General features: G+C 51.9%; 1 protein-coding gene across 1 annotated transcript in view; it reads left to right on the top strand.

Annotated features, from left to right (window-relative positions):
* Positions 1-1,420: 1,420 nt before the first annotated feature.
* SMG6 (SMG6 nonsense mediated mRNA decay factor) overlaps positions 1,421-20,682 on the top strand; it is a 65,339-nt gene continuing 46,077 nt past the window's right edge. Inside the window, exons 1-10 of the mRNA XM_042442502.1 lie at positions 1,421-1,624; positions 3,183-4,896; positions 5,656-5,848; positions 6,046-6,156; positions 6,685-6,791; positions 6,918-6,996; positions 7,631-7,741; positions 7,837-8,034; positions 15,431-15,492; positions 16,824-16,969. Of these exons, the coding sequence (XP_042298436.1) occupies positions 1,507-1,624; positions 3,183-4,896; positions 5,656-5,848; positions 6,046-6,156; positions 6,685-6,791; positions 6,918-6,996; positions 7,631-7,741; positions 7,837-8,034; positions 15,431-15,492; positions 16,824-16,969 (2,839 nt within the window). The 5' untranslated portion in view covers positions 1,421-1,506. The remainder of the gene's footprint in view (positions 1,625-3,182; positions 4,897-5,655; positions 5,849-6,045; positions 6,157-6,684; positions 6,792-6,917; positions 6,997-7,630; positions 7,742-7,836; positions 8,035-15,430; positions 15,493-16,823; positions 16,970-20,682) is intronic.

The following is a 20,682-nucleotide window of genomic DNA, read 5'->3' as shown; positions in this document are numbered from 1 at the left end:
GGGCTGGGATCTGCCAATGGCAACCTCAGTTTCAGAGAACTTGTTGTAGCTGCACTGAGCTTGCCCTGCCCTGCTTGGTTTCTCTTCTCTCCTTGTTTTCTTTCTCACATACACACATCCCTGGGGCTTGAAAATAGAAGGGCGCATCCCCTTTTGGAACGTGCTCCCCTTCAGACATGCTTGTGGGAGAGTTGGTGGGCTGAGGGTGCCAAGTGAGGACTCCTAGCCCTTCCCATGGAGCTGGGGCTGCGTGTGGATGATGGGTTCTTTCTGCAGCTGCGTTCCTCCTGCCTCCTCCGGAAGAGAGAGTCTTCCTCCTGAGCCAGCTAGTGCTTCCAGACTCTGGCAGAGCCTGGCCTTGTTGTTATGTAAATAACTGTAAAGAAAAGTAAAATAACTAAATAAATTGCTGTTCGATTAAAAATAGTGTTGTAATCTGTGTGCTCCAGTTCCCCCTGAATTGGGCCGTTCTTTCCCAGCAAGGTCCCCAGTGTCTTAATGGACACCCCCCTTCCTTCCTTCCCTCCATCTCTGTGGGAGCCTTCTCCAAATGCCCAGGGGTTGGTTTGGGGCCTGCCACCGCCCCAGTCCCTCACAGCAAAAGACAGGACTTGGGACGGTGACCCTTTTTGGGACTGCACTTCCCCAAATCCCCCAACCTGCATGGCTGCGTAGTCCTGAAAGCCAGACTCTGGCCGTCCAACAGCCTCTTCTGAAGCTCCTGCTGGGTGCCCTTGGACTGAGCCAGCGTTCCTTGCAGGGTTCCTTCCTGGGTAGATTCGCACTCGGCGTCCCACATTACAGACCGGTGGCGTATGTTGCACAAGGCTGTTGACCAGCATATATATATATACACACAGAGAGAGTACTGTCAGACCCTTCATATGAAACGGAAGTCCCATCAGCCTTAGCCAGGGCTTTAGGTAAGGGATGATGGGAGCTGCAACCCAATGACATCTGGGGGCTTGTTTTGCCTCCGTAGGTTTAGGGGAGGGAATTGTGAAGCCCCTTGAGAGGCTGTTGCACTGCATCTCCCAGCATTCCTCCCCATTGGCAGTATATGCTGTCTAGTGGGGCTGCTGGGAGCTGAAGTACAGCCAATAGGAATCCCACCTTGGCTTGGGGTTTATTGGGAGAAGCCTGTTTACATTTCGGTGTTAAATAAGAGCTCAAGGCAGCTAATGAAGAATCTTAACTACAACTAATTACAATTAAGACCGATTTTCAAACGTTGGCCAAAGCGAACTCGGAGCCTCCCTCTCCTGGCGACGGAATGCGCTCCTCTAACTTTTTTCCACGCTCTATTCTTTTCTCTCCCACTAAACCACGTGCCTCAAAGGGGGCGGGGCAAAACCCGGAGCCTTTTCATTTTGGCGGGCGCTTCTTTTTTTCCCCGCGAGGAGACTGCGCATGCGCATTGCTGCGCCGCCTTTCGGGTCCGGCCGGGATTGTCCCTCGGCGGCCGCCGTCCACCCGTTTTGTTTCCCTTGGCTCCGGAGGCCCAAAATGGCGGCGGTGGTGGCGGAGTTGGAGCGCGTCCGCGTCTCGGCCGCGGAACTGAGGCGAGGGATGCGGGCCGAAGCCGGAGAGGCAGCGGCGGCGGTACTGGGCAGAGCCGGAGCAGGTGAGGCCGAGGGAGGCGCGTCAGGTTCCCTTTCCCCTCCGAAGAGGGGAACTAAGGCCTTTCAAAAGGCCTTTTCAAACGCTCCCTGAGAGAGAAGGCCCAATGCCTCGCAGAACTACATTTCCCAGAATCCCATCGCAGGCTGGAGGAATAGCCCGGTCTGGCTCAAGGCTATGGAATTCTGGGAGTTGTAGTTTGTTGTGGGGCCCTATGAGGAAGGACTCAGGGAGATGCTGGGGACGTTTAGCCTGGAGAAGAGAAGGTTAAGAGGTGATCTGATAAATCCCTCTTTAAGTATTTGGAGGGATCTCAGATGTTGAGGAGGGAGCAAGCTTGTTTTCTGCTGCTCCAGAGAACAGGAGACAATGGAGCGATGGATGCAAGCTCCAGGAAAAGAGGTTCCAGCTCAACGTTAGGAGGAACTTGCTGAGGACCAGAGCTCTTTGCTTCTGGAAGATGCTCCCTGAGAGGATGGTGGAGCCTCCTCCCTTGGAGCTTGTCAAGAGAAGCCGGATGGCCGTCTGTCAGGGGTGCTTAGACTGTGAGTTCCTGCATGGCAGAGAAGGAGGTCTCTTCCAACTCTATGGCTCCGTGGTTCTACTTCTGGGGCCTTCTTCCATCTCCAGGATTCTGTGATTCTATTTCAAAGTGTTCTGCCTCCCAGGGCTCTTCCCATCACAACCCATTTGTGGGCTTTTGCCTGACTCTGTCAGGAAGCCTTGAGGAGGAGTGGTTCTTTTGGAGTGAGCCCTGGGAGGAAGCCATGGCTGGCAGCCAAGGGAGCCCTCTCCCCAGCAGGCTTTGCTCCAGAACCCTGCCCAGCCAAGGCTCTGTTGCCGTGGGCACAGCTCCCCCAGTGTTATGATGCTTTTGCAGCTCAGAACCCCTGGAGGAGATGGGGCCTTCTTTCCTCTGGCCTGGAAGCTGGCACCATGGCAGACAGGCCTGGTCAGTCGGCGCGCTCCGCTAGCCCTGGGATGGTTGCCCCCGTGGGAGGCGTTTTCTCTTTCTCTAAATCGGTTGCTGTCGCTAGGTTTTTGTGGACTATGTGGCCGTGTTCCAGAAGAGCTTATTCCTGACGTTTCGCCAGCATAAACCCTTCTAGAACATGGCCCCCCGAAAAACCCACAAAAAACTATGGGTGCCGGCCAAGAAAGTCATAGAGTTTTGGGTTCTGATTCTGCACATAAGGAAATGTGACGGTTACGGAGCTGGAAGTGTTTTGTGACATAGGCAAAATAGCCTGGCTTCATTTGGCCAAGTTGGAGTGCAAACGTTTGAGCTTCACAGGACTTTCACCTGCTGTTGAGCTCAATGGGTCTCTCAAGCTTTATGTGTTTCTATGCTAATCTCCAAGTAAAGGTATCTTTTTATACTAATCTCCAAGTGCTGTGTTGTTATTCCTGTTTGGAACTACTTTGGCAACAGGTAGCGTGGCAGTTACAAATGGCCTTATGGAGTTTAATTTTTGAAATAGATAAAAATAGAAATACATTTTCTATGCTGCTTATTTTCTGCTCAGAGACTGATGGTCTTATTTGCCTTTCCCACTTTGCAGAGATCATGAAAGAGCCCCGGCACCGGAAGGACAACAGGCGCCCAGACCTTGAAATCTACAAGCCTGGCCTCTCCCGGTTGCGGAACAAGCCCACCGTGGCAAAGCCAGAGCTTCCGGGTCCAGAGGTGCCCAAGGGAGGACTGGCTCCTGGCAAGAGCTCTTCCAGCAGGGAGGATCCACAGGGCCCCCAGAAGTTGCAGAGTGGAAATGGCCAGCAGCCAAATGGCCTCTTAGAAGGGAATGCTGAGGCTCCCACAGGCCAGGCAGGCACCCCTGAAGACTGGTGCCCTCGGATCATCCGGCGAGCCAAGAAGCCGGACCAGCAGATCTACCAGCCTGGGAAACGCCTGCAAGCCTCATCCAAAGAGCCAAGGGCCGAGGAGCCCCCCACCAAGGGAGAGAAGGGCAAAGAGTCCGAGAGGGATGCCATTGGGAAGTGCAAGGAAGGCAGCAGGCGGCCCTCAGTTCTGGAGGAGAAAGAGGGGAGCCTGAGCAAAGAGGGGACCAGGCCCCTCCGAGGAGAGAAGGGCAGGAGGGCAGAGCGTCCCAAGAAAGGCAGTGAGGAGGCTACCACTGCCCCTGGCAGCAAGATGGGCACCCCAAAACGCTACTCACGCTCTGACAAACGCCGGAACCGATACCGTACCTGCAGCACCAGCTCGGCTGGGAGCAACAACAGTACAGATGGGGTTCGCGGGGAGATGGAGGCCGGGAAGAAGCGGCCGGAGCCCATGAAGGAGAGGCTCCATCCCCGTCAACAGCCCTTGCAACAGCAGCTGCTGTCTGCTTCCTCCACCGATTCCCTCGATGATGACCGAGCTGACGAGGGTGTGGGAGGCAGGGATATGGAAAGGAAAAGGCACCCAGAGCATGGCTGGCTTTCCAGGACAACCAGCAGCGGAAGGGAGGCCAAAGGCACCCAGCCCAATGGTGGTGGCAGCCGAGGCCCAGGCAGGGGTCTCCCAAATGCGTCTGAAGGGGACTGGCGGAAGCGCAAGCCCTCAGGGGCCAGCCTGAGTGACTCCACGGAAGCTGGAGGGGAGGGGAAGCCCCCAGGTAGGGGCCGTGGGATCCTGGTCCTTCCTGCCAACACGGACCTCACGGCTGGGGGTGGGGGCTCTCCCGAGGCTCCCCACTCGGCAGGAAACCGCCTCCTCTTTGGCAACAGCCTCAGCAAAGGGAGCCGAGGCAGGGGCCGAGGGGGCTCTGGGCGGAGGCTCTGGGATCCCAACAACCCTGAGCAGAAGCCGGCACTGAAGAGCCAAACGGCCCCGCTGCATTTCTTGGACACGGACGATGAGGCGGCTCCCCCTGCTGCCCCCCGGGGAGACCCCCGTCAGGCCCAGGCTTCCTTCTACCGCTTCCAGAACTCAGATAACCCCTATTCCTATGGCCGCTCTGTGGGCCAGGCTCCAGCCTACCCTTATCCCGGCTATTCCTTGCCCTACCCCATGGCAGCCAGCAATGGGGTCTACCCTGGGCCCTACTACCAAACAGCTGGCTACCCAAGCCAGCCCCATGAGGCCTACATCTGTGGCAGTCCACTACTGGCCTCCCCACTCAGCCCTGAGATGGAGCAGCAGGTCTGCGGGCTGCAGCAGCAGGAGCTCAGCAAGGTCCTCCGCGAGGCCAGCAACCTGGAACAGCAGCTGAGCAACCTCCTCTCTCGGGATAGGCTGAGCCCCGAGGGCCTGGAGAAGATGGGGCAGCTCAGGTGAGGGGCTGTCCAGAGGGCACACTGGGAAGGATGGGACGAGCTTCTCGGGGGTTTGTGGGAGGATGGATTTTGGGGTGGAGCAGAGGGACTGTGTGCTTCTCTGCCCCCGAATTGGATTGAGGGAGCTGGTATGCCCAACGACTCTGCCTCTTCCCTTTATTTCTATTGTCTGACTTCTTCATAAATGGCAAAGATCTATTAATAAGTAACTTAAAATCTACTGAAGGAAAATGGTAGCACAGGGCGCTTCACCACCACAAAATGTATCAGCAAGCTACTTAGACAGAGGAAACAAAAATATATTTGTTGGATTAAAATTTCTCAAGTCCTATGAGAGTAAATAGGTAACCAGCTTGGCATTTAATATTGCTTCTTTTTATTATGAAGCTGGACTCTAAATTTCTTCCAACTCCACATCCCCATATTTTGGATGAGTAGTTCCATGGCATCCCCATCACCACTTGGCACTCTCCAGCTGTGTTGAACTGCAAGTTCCAGAATCTCCCAGCCAAGGCTGCCCCACACAGCAGATCTTCTGTCCTGCTCTTTCTAGTATTAAAAGATGAGGAAAGACATCCTGGGCTGGCTCTGCACTCCAGAAATAATGCAGTTTGACACTGCTTTAACTCCCATGGCTCAATGCTGTGGAATCCTGGGATTTGTAGTTTGTTGTGATACCAGAGCTCTGACAGAAGGATAAAAATCATACTACATTGGCAGTCCCTGGTCAATATCGGTTGCTATGTGCCATTGCAGGGCTGAGATGCTTCTGCTGTATGAGCGCTGCCTCTTGAGCGACATTGAGTTCGCTGACACCCAAAATGTGGACCAGCTGCTCTGGAAGAACGCTTTCTACCAGGTGATTGAGAAGTTCCGCCAGTTGCTCAAGGACCCTCTGGAAGAGAATGCCCAAGAGATCCGCAGCAAGTTGCTCCAGATCCTGGATGAGGTACGATGGAGGTTTTGTGCAGTTGTCATCTGGAGCCACTGAGCCAGGGACAAAAACTCCCCTTCTCTAAGTGGGAGGGATCATCAGCCCCCTTGGATGCTGTCGAGCATGTTCCCTCCTGGGATGATGCAGTATTGGGGCCTGGCCCCTTGAGCCCCCTTTCTCATCTCTGGCTGTTTTTTCTCCCTTTCTCGCAGGGCACCCTTTTCTTTGACAATTTGCTGCAGAAGCTGCAGGTGACTTACCAGTTCAAGCTGGAAGACTACATGGACGGCATGGCAGTTCGCAGCAAGCCCCTGCGGAAGATGGTGAGAGCTGTTTTGGTGGTGGGGAGAGAACCACTTCCTTAAGGAGAAGGTGGATAGTTCTGTGGTTAGAAATCGTTGACCTGGGATCGGGGGCAAGCCTGAGGAAACCTGGCTACATTTTAAGCCAGGTTTCAAATATCCCCCCTTTTCCCTCAGAAGACAGTCAGGATGTTGGAGGGGAGGGAGCTGTTGTTTCCTGAGGCATCAATCTCCAGGTGGAGGACTGTCCATCCCAGGACTCAGCAAGGGACAAACTTAGCTGTTCTAAACCTGTGAGAGAAAGCATTGGTGGCCCAGTCAAGGCAGAAAATGGGTCCACATGTGTTGCGAATAGCCATGCCTTCTTTCTTAAAACTATATGCAGCCTCTGGTAGCAAAGGCCACATGGAATTCTTGTCCAGCCCCATGGCCACATGCCTCCAGAGTTGGACTCTGCTGCAGAGAGTTGGCCATCGCAGCAGGCTTTGATTCTGCAGCTTTGGCTTCAGCATTCCTATGTTGCCCATTTTCTGTCTCTCCCTTTCTCAGGTGAAATATGCACTCATCAGTGCCCAGCGGAGCCTGATCTGTCAGGGTGACATCTGCAGGTACCGAGAGCAAGGCAGCGACACAGCCAACTATGGGAAGGCACGCAGGTAGGAAGGAGAGCTAGAATTGAGGCCCAGAGCAATGTGGGGTGGAGGGCTTTGTGATGAAGCAAGATGCTAGCTGGGTGTCCATGAGGCTGGCTTCATCACAGACCTTTCTTCTCCCGCCTCCAGCTGGTACCTGAAAGCCCAACACATTGCCCCAAAGAATGGACGCCCCTACAACCAGCTGGCTCTCCTGGCTGTCTATACGGTAAGAGGGAAACCCACAGGCTCCGGGAGAGAAGCGTATGTATGTGTGTGAGATGCTTTATTAGAGAGGGAGACTTTTAGCTGAGCTTCTGTCTGCTCCCATTCTGACAAGTCCCCTCCTGATGTGTTGGACTATAGCTCCCACCATCCCCCAGCTGGCAGTCATGCTAGCTGGGGGATCGTCGGTAGGCCAATACATCAGGAGGGAATCCCCCTGAATGTGGGTAGGTAAACTGAGTCGCACCAGATTGTAACCAGTGTGTCAAAACATTTGTTTAACAAGTGCAAACCAGCTTCAGTTTAAGATCTGTCAGAGAAAGCTGTTCTCCTTTGAGTTCCAAGAAATAGCTTTGCCATATGGTGCCAGCTATGGGTCCTCCACTTTCTCAGTGTCCCAATGGAGACTGTAGGTGAAATATATCGGGGTGAAGACATACTATGTAGATGTTGGTTCTTCCTCCTTTCATCTTTCCCTTCCAGGCAGTGAGTTCCAATTGCTTAATTCATAGCACCCCCGGCCCCTTTCCAAGTTCCCTCAGTGCTAAATTAAACCTTAGGCCCCCTCATGTTTTCATTTTGGGGTGCTAGAGGGAGGCCAGGTGCCATTAACATCCATCTGACTGCTGTGTCCACAGAGGAGAAAGCTGGATGCTGTCTACTATTACATGCGCAGCTTGGCTGCCAGCAACCCCATCCTGACTGCCAAGGAGAGCCTCATGAGCCTCTTTGAGGAGACCAAACGTAAGGTAAGAAATGAGGACAGGATGAAGCAGGACCTCCCTTCACACTCTTCTCTCACCCTCCTTGTGCCTCTCCCAACGTCTGCCTTCTCTCTGCGCAGGCTGAGCAGTTGGATCAGAAGAAGAGCTCAGTCCAGTGCATGCAGGGCAAAAAGACGAGCTCCTTCCGGCCTTCAGTGGATGACACCACCCGCCTAGAGCTCTGGATCCACCCCTCCCACCCCCGTTCTGGCCAGGGACATGAATCTGGCCGCGATTCGGAGCAGGACAACGGGCTCGGGAACCTTAGCCCCAGTGATGTGAGTACTTGGGACCACTGGGTTGCGGGCACCAGGTGGCAGAGGGGGAGGTAGGACCAAGGTATGTGTGTCTGAGCACTGCTTTATTGGAGACAGATAAAGAAGGAAAGGTGCAGCTTGCTCTTCAGGGATTGTATAAAACAGTGTGTATGAGAGAGAGAGGGTCTGTGTCTATGTGTAATGCTGCCCAAGGATGGCTAAAAGGCCATGTTTCCTCTGGCCACAGTGTGGCGCTGGTGGTCTTGTTATGCAACATTGGTGGCAGCAACACTTGTGGAGGGCAGTGACAGAGTCAGTTGTGCTCCGTATGCATTTCAGGAGGACATGAGAGCCAACAGTGCCTGCAAGGAGACCTGTAACGTGTTTCCTTGTCAGCCAAGAAGGAAAGAAGAGGAAATGTTGCTCTGAGTATCTGGAGGCTGGGAGCATTTCTGGACTACAAAGTGGAATCAGTTTGATTTCACTTGTGACTTCCCTCGCTCAATTGTGTCTCCAGGAACTTCACTCTTAGAAGAGAGTTCTAGCACTGCAGTTCAAAGAATTGAGCTAGGACTCTCTGACAGAGAACTACAAATTCCTCACAAAATTGCAAGTCACAGAACTTCAGCTGTGAATAATGATGACAGTTGTTGTTTTAAGGAGACAGTGTAGATCCAACCCAGATCCAGTCTGCAAGGAGGGGATGTGCTGCTGAGGGGGTGAAAAAGAAGGGTAGAAGGCAGAACCAAACAGGGCTGCCCTTGGTTATATGTGGCCATTGGATTTCTGGCAGATGGCAGGAGGATCCCCTCTGGAGCACAGAGTGGGTATTGTTTGCTGGATGTCTTTCCTGTCTTTCCAGTACATTTTCAAAGTGCCTTCCAGCAAAAATAAATAAATTGAGAATTCTGCAAAGGCAGGGAACCATGTTGTACCCCATGTCCAGAGGCAGAGGAGAGTTTGGGGGCTGATGCCTAGCAGGGATGCCTGACACCCAATGCCCAAAGCACCACGTGTGCCTAGGGTGATTCCTGCTGTCCTGAGCGGCAGTGCTGATGCTCTTTCCTGGAAGATTTGGGAACAATAGAAGCGAGTGGGGGCTGTTTCCCTGGGCCAGTCCCTGGCAGGCTCCACTTTATCTTTTGCAACATTGCACCACTTCTGGTGGCCATTTTGACTGATTTTTGGAGGCCCAGGGAACCTTGGAGGGCAGCGCCCACTTTTTTGTAAATGCATCCCTCCCTCCCCTGGGCAATTCAGGTCCATCTTTGGCCCTCTGTGGGCTATTCTAGCCCTAGCAGAGGCCTTTATCAGGAAATAATTCACAAGTTAATGTTCTGGTCACTTCCTGTTGGGGTTCCTGTTAAACAAATTATCCAGCAGGGTTTGGAGTTAACAAAAAATTGTGGGATGGACCTCGGGGTCACTTGTTGCCTGAGGGACCTACTTTCTCCCCATCCTTTTGTCCCCCACCACACACATAGTCTATTTGGTCCGGCTGAAGCTCCAGGGGAACGAAGGCCAGTTAAGCTGACTAGCTCTTCAGGGGTGAGTTGTGCTCAGGAGCAGGGGTGCTGGGGCTCACTTTTGAAGAGCGAGGATCCCAGCTTACTGTGCCCAGTGCAGGCAAGATGACTCCCTCCCCCCTTTGCTGTGTCACGAGGAAGGGTGCTGTGTCCTTTGCGTGCCACGCTCACCACAGAGAGCCCTGAGAAGAGAGATCTGGGACTGATTCCGAGAGGAGGGCTGGCTGATCTATTTCCCCCCTTTCTGTTTCGGAACTCAGTTCCCAGGCTGGTGGGCTCCTCCCCACCACCCGCCCTTTGTGCCGCTGCGGGCAACCTGTGCGCGCTCTCGTATGCTGCTTCTCCCTCTCCTCATCACCCTTCTCAGAGCCTCCTTGACCTCGGTCACCAAAACCACCTCCGAGCCTTATTTTGACTTGAGCCGTTTCATTTTGCGCTGAGGTTTTGCTCTCTTTCCTCTGGTGCAGAGAAAAGTTTCTCCGAGGAGGAAGCCATGGGTGCCAGGCTGCAGTTAGGCTGGTTTGACACAGAAACCACATGCCCAGCCCCCACGAGCTCAGGGACGTGACACACGGCACGCTCTGGGCTTGAGCGGGCGGTTGGCTTCCTACTCATTTGCTCAGACAGACTTCCCCTCTCACTTGCACCCACAAACCACCCACTGCAGCCTCGCATTGACCCTTATCAAGACCTGTTGGAGCATCAGCTCCCAGAGCAAACTGTAGGCATCCTTCCCAGCCCCACTTGATCTTTTGATGCCACCACCTATGAGACCCTGGGGGAAATGAACACCCAGTGTCCAGGCCCAAGAGGCAACCCTTGTCATAATTTGAGAGGGCAAGGGAATAGGTAGGGTTGACAACCATCAGGTCATGTGTCTGGGCAGTAGTGGTCAACTATGGAAGGCTGGGATAACACGCTAGACCCCTGGGAGACTTTGGAAGGCTGTACCAACTCCAAAAAAAACCAGCAATGTTTGTGTCCTCCCCACATGTCCTCTTAAGGGGTGCTGAAGGTCTTTCTCTGCCATGCTTTTAGCTTCTCCTGGGCCATTTAAGGCCATGGGGGAGGTCTTTTTTAACAAAAGGAAATGAATGGAAGTCACTTCTGGTTCAGTTCCCCTTTCTCCCCTGCAAAATAATTTGTTTTTAAGGTTTTTAGGATAGCTGCTTTTGGGACCTGACTTTCCCCAGGCTTATTGCTCTGCTTATTGGGGGTCTGGAAGCCAGGTTCCTATGGGGGAATGCCTTAAGGAGCTGGGTTTGTTTAACCTGAACAAGGGAAGACTGAGAGGTGACATGATAGAGCCATCTTTAAATAGTTGAAGGGGTTTCATAGAGTAGAGGGAGCAAGCTTGTTTTTGCTGCTCCAGAGACTAGAGCATGAACCAAGGGATTATTCACGTGACAAGAAAAGAGATTCTACCTAAGCATTTGGAAGAACTTTTTCACTGTGAGAGTGAATGGACTGCCTTGGAGAGTGGTGGACTCTCCTTCTTTGAAGGCTTTAAGCAGAAGTTGGTTGGCCATCTCTCAGGAGTGCTTGAGTTACGTTTTCCTGCATAGCAAGGGTGGCCTTTGGGGTCCCTTCCACCCCAACATTTGTGTCATTCAAATTTTCTCCCTGCAGGGAGAGTAGGAATTCAGGGACAGCAAATTTTCTGCCCTTTTGCATCTTCTGCCCTGTTGCGCTCCAGCATCCCGCCACACACCTCCTGTGAACCATTTCTTAAAACTGAATAATAAGAGATGAGACTTATATCCACCCCCCAAAGGACAGCCCCACTCATTCCCAGCTGTGACATCACCGTCTCCTCCCTCCTCTGCCCCACATCCGGCCTCCTGACGAAGGAAGAGCTGGCCTTTTTCCACTGGGGGGGGTCACCCTCCTCCTCTCCAGATCATGGCGTTGGCACTTTCTGCTCTGCAGATGCGTTGCGGCTGCTGCTCCTGAGCTTTGGGGGGGGGGGTTGCTTCGCTTGATAAAGAACAGATACCGAAATTTGCTTCCAAACCTGAAGTAACCATTTTTAACTTGAAACAGGCCCTCCTCCCTGACCATCCGTCCTATTCTGCCCCCCTCCAACCGCTGCCTCAAAGCCCAGCCCGGCCTCACCCAGAGCAGCAGCTGCGTTGGAATCCTTCCCTTATTTGGTGCCTCGGTTCCCATCTGGGATCCGGATGCTCAGGTGCCGAGTCCCCGATTCCCGGACCGGCCTGGGCTCACGCCAGCAGCCTTTCAGTGCGGTGCGTCCTTTTCCAGTCTCGACAATTGGAGGGATGCTGGTCCCTTCGTGGCGGCTAGTGTGTTTTCTGGGGAAAGTAGGACCAGAAAAAAATGTCTAATGATTTTTGCACCTTTGGCTTATATGTTTTATTCAAACCTTTTATCTGGAAAATGTTTTATTGGAATACTTGTAATAATTGAGAATGCGATCTACTTCCCTTATATTTAACCAAAAAGGAGGGCTGCACCTGAAAGCACACTGATATTGATAGGAAATAGACCTAAAGAGAACTGTGCCTGATGTATCTTATATCAACAGTTCTTTTGTCAGGGTAAAACTGTAGTCCCTTCAAGTTTACTCACTCTGTACTACAGTTGGCCTTCAGTATCCACAAATGTTTTATCCACAGATTCAACCATCCACAGCTTGAAAATATTTTAAAGATAGATCAATTCTAAACCTTGTTTTTCCATTTTCTTTATTCAGCTGTATTTAATGGGACTTGAGCATCCATGGATTTTGGTATCCACAGGGGGAACCCAATCCCAGCGGCCCACTGTATTTATGATCAGTTCCATTCACACTGAGAAAAATCTGATTCAGTACAATTAGTTCACAATTCTGTTTGACTAACGGATGTGCAGCTTAACCACATTTTGTCTTGACTGCTTGTGCTAGAAGCCAATGGTTTTATGCAAAGAAGTTTAGCAGTGTGACAATTTGTTAATACAATCCTCTGGGTTCTAAGAACTCCTTGGAGGAATCGCTAGAAGTTCATATCCTGTGTTTAGTCCAACTGACAGCAGTACAGCAGCCGAGGAAACTGGGGAGGGGGACTGGTGTTCCAAGGAAAAAGAGAGCATTGGAACATTTCCATAGAAAATGTTCCACCTGCCCTCCCTTTGCACAGGATCTTGGGGATCTCTTCCCCACTACAGCAGATCTCTTGGATCAGTTCTTGAACAGCAGGTGAAACCATGGACTCATTACTCCAGCAGGGACTGGACAGCAGCATGATGGAAGGAGGGTTGTGTGTGTGTACATTTTTTGCACTCACACACTTCTTTCTCTTGTGTCTGTCCCTTACAAACCTGATGTTTGCTCCCTTCCAGAAAGCGACCCAGCAGCCATGATGCTTTCCAACCCAAGGTGGCAGCCCAGCTTGCTTTCTGGTTCTCCACCCCACTAGCCTCTAGGCCAAATATGGGGAGCCCCACTCCATCCCATCTTGGAGAGATAAACTGTGTTTCTGAGGGGTTTACAGAAGGCCATGTTCCAGTGGTGGACAGGTCCAAAGGCCAGAGGGGATGGAGCCAAAAATACCAGCCCCTTTGGGTTCAGACTTCCAGAATCCACTAATAAAGCCTTGGAAAGAGTGTTTTTCAACTCATTGGAATGGGAGAAGGGCCCTCAAATAGATGCCAGGAAAGCAGCAAACATTGGGGTGGTACTGCAAAGGAGCAGGCAGGGTTATTTTGAGGGGAGGGCAGATTTGTCTCTGCTCCCCATTTGCTTTCTCCAACCTCCAGCTCCCAAGATGTGCCAGCACACAGCGCCTGTCATCTCACAGCCAATTTCAGGGAGTGCCAAGTTGGGCAAAGCTGTTTTTTGTGTGTGTTGAACATAGAAGGGGCAAAGACACCCTAGTTGTTTCCTTGGATTTCTTGGGTGGGGGACGAATGGCGGGGCTCCCTTGCTCCTGGACACGGGATTTTGCAACTGTGTCTGCGTGTGTATTTTGCTAAATTTTGGTAGGCTGCCTTTGACTCCTGCCTCCAACCCTCTTATCTGTCAGACTTGTCATTGTTGGAGCGCATGTGTGTGTGTGTGCGCATATGTGTGTGTTGTTAGTCCATATTTTACATTTCTTTCCGTTCGTTTTGTTTCCAGGAGGCTGCCAAAAGCCTCCCGGGAGGTTTGAAATTGGGGAGGGGCAGAGCCAAAAACAGGTCTTAAAAAATAAAATGGTCTCAAAAGTTGCAGCGTGGCCAGGTCCTGATTTCCGCCTGTTGAATTGGGTGCCAGAACGGTGACTTTCTTCCCGGGCTTGTAGGGGGGCAAAAGTGTGTCAGCATGTGTGTTTGCATGAAAGAGAAACATGGGGAAAACCCATGGGAAACAAAGATGGGTGGGGGACACGGACTATCCCCCTTCCTCTTCCTCCTTTGCCGCCCTGCTTTGGGGAAGTGCCCCCAGATGGTGCCCGCAACCCTCTCTCTGTTTCCTTCTTCTGGCCTGTGGGAAGCAGGAGGTTCCCAGGTGAGTCATGGGGAGGGCAGCCGAGAGTCATTTGGAGAAGAGCCTCAGCCGCTGCTGGCCGGGATTTGAACCTTCCCACTCACCTCTCTGGGGCGGCTGAGCTCATTGGGGTTATGCTGGTGTCAAAGCATGCTGCTCAGGCTTGCTGGCCTCTCTGCTGCAGCCACTGGTTGAACTGGGAGGGGGGGCATGGAATGGGCTTTCCTTCTCCTCCTGCACCCCTCTCTTCCACTTTGGCTAGCTCAGGGCCTTAGTTAATTATACACACATGTACAGTCGGCCCTCCATTATCCATGGGTTTTTTTATCCATAGATACAAGCATCTGTGCCTTGAAAATGTTCCAAACAATATAAATCCCATTTTATGTAAGGGACACCAGTAGACTATCCCATTGCATATAATGGGACTTGAGTATCCACGGATTTTGGTACCCACGGGGGTTCCCAGAATCAAGCCTCAACAGATACCAGGAGCCCGCTGTATCTGTGTACCTTTGAGTTGCCTTTCAGGGTTTTCTTAGGCAAGGAATATTCAAAGTTTTGCCAGTTTTTCAACAGTTTCTGCCAATCCTCTGTTTGTTGACGGTCTCCCATGGAAGTTTTAACTAGAGCTGACTCTGCTTAGCTTACAAGATCAGGAAAGATCTGGTGCCTTTCGGATATTTAGGCCCCGCAACTTACACTCACAAAGAATTTTCTTCCCACTTTATCCTGTGACATTCACGGTATGACAGTCATGGTCCCAGCCATGCCGTTTTCCCCAGTCTTAGAAGTAGGGTCCAGTGCTCAAACCACTACACCACACTGGGCATTGGACTAAGACTCTGGAGACTAGAGTTCGAATCCCCACTCGGCCATGTAAACCCACTGGGTGACCTTGGGCAAGTCACACTCTCTCTGCCTCAAAGGATGGCAATGGCAAACGTCCCTCACCACATTCTGTTAATTCCTTATTTATTTTTAAAGCAGTTTCAGCAGCTTGGATTCCCCTTGGGCTGGTTCCGATCCTTTCCACCAAGCCACAGAAAAACAGAGGGTGACCTTTTTGGGGGGAAAGAGCTGTGCCAAGGGTGGTGGCAATGGCAGCGGAAGGGCACGCGCCAGCTGCAGTGGGCCTCATCCACCAGCAGAGGGTGCCAGGGGCCCGGCCTGGCTCTCGCCCTCAGAGCCTCCGCAGCCGGCCGCTGCTGCTGGCCCTTGGCCTCGGTGGCTGCGCACCAGCCATTTGGTTCCCATCTGCCGTACCCACCCCCACATCCCCTGGCCAGGTTATCCTGTCACTCGGGATGCTCTCTCGTTCACAGGAAAGGGGAGAGAGAGAGAGTTTGGATTGTTTTCTCATCTTCTTCATCATCTTCCCCCCACTTTTCATTTCTTTTTCCTTTTTTTTTTGTTTCCCATGCAGCTGAACAAAAGGTTCGTCCTGAGTTTTCTCCATGCCCATGGGAAGCTGTTTACCAGGATTGGGTAAGGCTCGCAGGATGTTTGTTTTATTTTTCCAGCATTACGAAGCCTTTTTGGAATTCCAATATTGTTAGCAACTGGGGCTCGTGTTTGGAGACGAGGGCATGGGGCGGCCTGGAGATGGTGGATCCCGGCCTCCTCCTCCTCCTCCTCACTGCCCCTCCATCTTGGGAGGGGGCGCCTGCCCGCTTCCAAGGCCTGAAGATGGGACAGCAGGGTGGGCAGAGGGATGACAGTTAAAAGCTGGGCAAGAGCCAAATAATAGGAAAAGAAAAGATGGCTAATTGGGGTCAGCGATTAACCCCCAGTGAGTCGTCCAGACGAGGACAGCAGAGCGAAAATGAAGCCAAGCCCTGCTATCTGTCACTGACTGTGGGCATGGAGGAGCCAGCTGCCCCTGTCTTTGGAAGTTTGTCCTGTGGCCTTTCTGCATGTGTCCCAGAATCTCACAGCCAGCTTTGCTGACTGGGATTCATGCAGAAGAGCTCAAGTTTTGGAAGCAACAACGAACACATTATGTGCCCCATTAATTTATGGGTAGTTTCGGCTGCATTTTGGACCCAGTTGTCATGGGAAACTCCTACCAACTTAATTTTCCACCCAGCCCAACAGTGTTGGGTTCCTGCACTGTTCAGGGGTTCAACTGGATTGCCATTGGGTCCCTTCAGTTAATAGGTCTGCTGGTTTCCTCCGGGGCTCAAAGAAACAGAAAGTGGGAGGGAAGGGGCCTTTCCATCCCCTTCTCCTCAGACCTTATCCTGGCAGTCCTAGGGATTGAACCCCTTCTGCATGGCATGCAGGGGCTCTGCCAATGTGGTACCCAGTCTTGGGGGCATCGAGGTGAGAAGGATCTCGTGTCTGGGATAAGGGGTGTTCAGCTCCAGCTTCACATGTATTTGAACTCCTGCTATTTCCTGTGTATGTGCGGATGTCCATCTTTCCAACTTCATTTCCATTCCCCACTTGCAGTCATGCTCACCCTTCTTTTGTTAACGCCAGAACTTTACCCACGGAGCTTTCATTTTTTTGGATTACAACCCCCAAAATCCTCTTGACATGGATTCTTGGACTCATAATCCAAAAAAATGTGCTTCTCCCTCCAAACTGTTGCTGGGCTTCACTACAGAGTAGTAGAAGAGTGCCCTCCAGGTGTGACTGGATTGCAGCCCCCATTGCCCTTCCCCATTGGTTGCGGGAGGCATGGCTTCCTTGGCCTGGCGTGTCCCAGGTGGCTACTTCAAGCATCCCCGATCAGAGGCAGCTTGCCATACCCCAGTCAGTCAGCAGTATGGCTCAGGTGTTGACGTTTCTCTCCCTCTTGCCTTCCTCCTCAGGATGGAGACATTTCCGACAGTGGCAGCTGAAGTCCTCAGCCAGTTCAGGGCGCTGCTGGAACACAGCCCGCCGCCCATCGGGAGCACCCGCATGCTGCAACTCATGGCCATCAACATGTTTGCTGTGTACAACTCCCAGCCTAAAGGTACTGTGGTTGTGTCTCTTGAGTGGGAGGGTGGGCAAGCGCTCAGTCCGCAAGCAAGGCCCACAGCAGTCCTTCTATCTGCTGGCAAGGCAACCAGATGAGTCGGGACATCCCTCCCAACCCAGGCTCTGCCAGGTTTCAGGAGCTGTCTTGCCAGAACCAGAGCCCTTTTGCCCCCTTCTCTGCCTCCCCATTGCCACCTCCTCCTTCCTATGCAGCCTTCATAACAATGGGGAAGAGACAGAGGTCAAAAGGCTGGAGCAGGGGAGCACTCTCTCAGCGGATCTTTCCTGGCACGTGGGTCCCCCATTCTGCGAGAGCCTCATCATCACAGCCTCCATGGGTCCTGCTCTTCCTGGCTCCTTGCTTGTTGCCTTGGGCTTCAGCTTCCTTCTTTCTTTGGTAGTCCTTGCCAGGCCTGTCTTTGTTTGAGGGGGGGTCCCTGTCACCCTCACTCCTGCCACAAGGAGCCATGTCCCTGGCCGCTCAACCTCTTCTCCTCAGAAGGAGGCATCTGTTGGCTCTTTCCCTTTCCCACCATGTGAGGCTGCTGAGTGTGAAACCTTTCCCCTGGGGTGGCTGCATGGGGCTGTTTGGTAGCCATCTGCACATCCACTTAGCAAGTGGATGTGCTGCAGTTTTGGGGAAGTGGGGGGATCACGTTTGGGTTTGCAAGCGAGCTAATTGAAGCCGTGCCTTGTGGCAGGGCATCGGGGCTGGGGGGGCAGGTAGCAAAAGCTCCCCTGCTCTGTTTTCCCCTCCCATCTGTGCCCAATTTATTCAAATCTGGACTCTGTGGGTCTTTCCTCTCTCTCTCTCTCTCTCTCTCTCTCTCTCTCTCTCTCTCTCCCCCCCCCCCCCCCCCCCCCCTTTAATAATTTGTTTTATAATTTTTGGAATCAAACCCATCTCAGACACACTGTTCTGCTTTACCATATTATTGGATTATAGTTTTGTATAAATCACTATAGGATGTTCAGAGGCCACCCCTGGGACCATTTCTTCTCCTCCTCCCCACCAGATCCTTGCAGATATTTCCACTGCCCCCAACTAAGGCATGAGCGATTCTGCATTGGCATTCTTGTGATTGTTAGGGCCTTGCCAATGAGGCAGGAGGCAGAGGTCCTCCAGGGAGGTGCTCCGTCTCGCTGTCCTTGGGCACGTGTGGGTTTCTGGCTTGTCTGAGGAATGGGTTGGTGGTACTTCAGCATTGGATGGGGGCATTGCTTTTGGGGTGTATCAGTCCTAGCATTGATCTCCCTGGAAACTTTGCGGTCTCACTAAGGGGCCCCCTTTGCCACTTTGGTCCTTGTCTCGGGGGCCCATTTTGGCAGACGTGTCACTGCTGGGAAAAGGTCTCCCTCTTCCTCTTCTCCCCACCAGTAGCTTCAGGTGACAAGATGGAGTTCTGCTTTCCCTTTTGAGGCTGGGCCAGAGGGGGATGTGGCGAGTGGGAAGCACCACAGCCGACCACGGCTTTTGTGGGGCCGTTGTGACTCACAGGTGCTTCTCTAATAGGGGTCCCTCTGTATGTACCCCCAACCCTTGCAGAGAACATCTGCGAAACACGACCTTCCCTTCTTGCAGTGTGTCCCAAAGGGTGCGTTTTAAAAATACATCATAGTTTAATTGGTTAAAAAACAGGTGCTTTGGGTTTTTTTGAGGGGGGTAGTATACTTTAGTGGTTGGGTTTTGGTATAATGCACCTCCCTAGAGCCAGGAATGTACTATTTGCAAATAACTTAGTTACTTGCAATTAGTTCCTTTCCTTTGTAACTGATGTATGACCACAGTGTGACCTGAAATACTTTCAATTTTGTTAACACTTGTTCTTCTCAAGCTATCTGGTATGAAGGACTGGAAATCATTTTTTCCTTCTAACTGGCCAGGTCCACTTGCTACAGTCTTATCTTTCGTGGAAGCTCTCTGCAGACCCTCACTAATCCAGGGACCACTCCTCAAAGTCATTCTAAGTCACTTTTGCAGTTGGCAAGGGTATCCTCCATCGCTAAAAAAGGAGGACTGCATGCTCATGCCCTGCTGTGGGTGCCGAGGCTGTGATGAAGCTGTGAAGGCAAAATGAGAGCAGGGCTTCACACCACACTCTTGTAACATTAACCAAAAAATTTACACAACCTAAAGAACCCATTTTTAAGTTGCTGTTCTGGAAATGGGAAGTAAAGAATTACCCTTTCTGTAAAAATGTAACTACACCAGGGTATGTGTGTGTTGTTCCAATTGCAACTAATAATTTAAAAGTAACTTTGCTAGATCCATAAATGCTTAGAGGAAAGGCGCCAACATTTTTGAAGTAGGGCGCACACACACAAGACCCCACAAAACCTTTTGTCAACCCGCTGCTCTTTCCACGTTTGTGGCCACCTTTCTGGCCTTAGGGATTTATTCCAAAATTTGTACACACGCACGGTTTTAAAAACCTGCTACAACCCGCCCAATTCTCTAAGATACTTTGAGCCCCCTTTTACTTCTATTTCCATTAATTTGGCTTAAATGCATTTTATCCATATGCCGTCCTGGGATACAAATTGGGGTAAAATTCTCTTTATCCGATAAATGAAGCTGCAGTTTGGGAAAGTGCGAGGTGAGATAAAATTATTTTTTAGTGATAAGTGAAGCTGCAGCTTGGAAAGCTTTGGAGGGTCTCTTTTTGGAGCATGACTCCCAGAATCCCCCAGCCAGCTGGTTGGCTGGCTGGGGAATTCTGGGACTTGCGATCCAAAACGAAGAAGAAGGAAGTAACTTCCCCAGACTTTGAACCAACGCCACACCGAGGCGAATGTCCCTGTATGAGGAAGTGAGGGGAAGGTGCGACTCCAGCGTCCCAAAACAGGGCTGCCGGATCCTCCATCCCTCTCCCCGAAAGTTGCGCTGAGCGGAAGCCCCCGCGTGCGCGCTCGCCCTCTCGGGGGCCCATCTGCGCTTGCCGAGCGAGACGCACCGCAGCTGCCGCGGCTGCGAGTCCCTGGCACAAGGAGCAGGCTGCGTCTGCTGGGGTTTACTGCTGTCTACATTGAAACATGGCCGGGTGTGTGTGTGCGCGTATGTGTGTATATGTGGGGAGAAGGGAGGCAGAATGGAAGAGTTGGTGGCACTGGGCCAGTCCCAGTTCTCCTGCCCCCATCCATCCATCCCAACCTTCTTCCCCCCCCCCATCCCTAAAATGCTTTAAAGTCACATTTCCAAGCCAGACATAGAATTAATCTCTGGGCACTTTAGATTGCTGGCAGACCAAAGCAGGATGTGGGATATATTTTTTCCCCTTCTTTCTCCCCCTCCTCTTCTCTCTCTCTCTCTTTCTCTCTCTCTCTCTCTCTCTGTGTCTTGGCTGACTTTTTTACCTCTGGAAGAATTTGGAAGGGCCGTGAGATCCCCCCCCCAACGCCTCCTCCTCCTCCTCCTTGCTCTCACTCTCTCTGCCTTTTTCCGCCTCGGTGCCGAGCAGCTTTTCCTACACACTGATCGCCCTGCTGTGGCTTCGCCCCTAATAGATTTCATATGTCGATGCCGTTGACATCAGTATCAAACTATTCTACATGTGATCTGGTGTATTTCCTGCAGGAAATCTGCAAGATATTTATTAAGAACTAATAAAATAAACCTCTCCCGAGCTTTTAGGTAGTTTTCAATTGTTCGCGTCTCCCTCGCTTCCTTTTATCAGCCAGCGGGTTTTAGATTATTATAAGGTTTTCTTT

Source organism: Sceloporus undulatus, chromosome 11 (assembly GCF_019175285.1).
Source record: "Sceloporus undulatus isolate JIND9_A2432 ecotype Alabama chromosome 11, SceUnd_v1.1, whole genome shotgun sequence".
Taxonomy (NCBI): domain Eukaryota; kingdom Metazoa; phylum Chordata; class Lepidosauria; order Squamata; family Phrynosomatidae; genus Sceloporus; species Sceloporus undulatus.
This window is presented reverse-complemented; position numbering and strand designations above follow the sequence as displayed.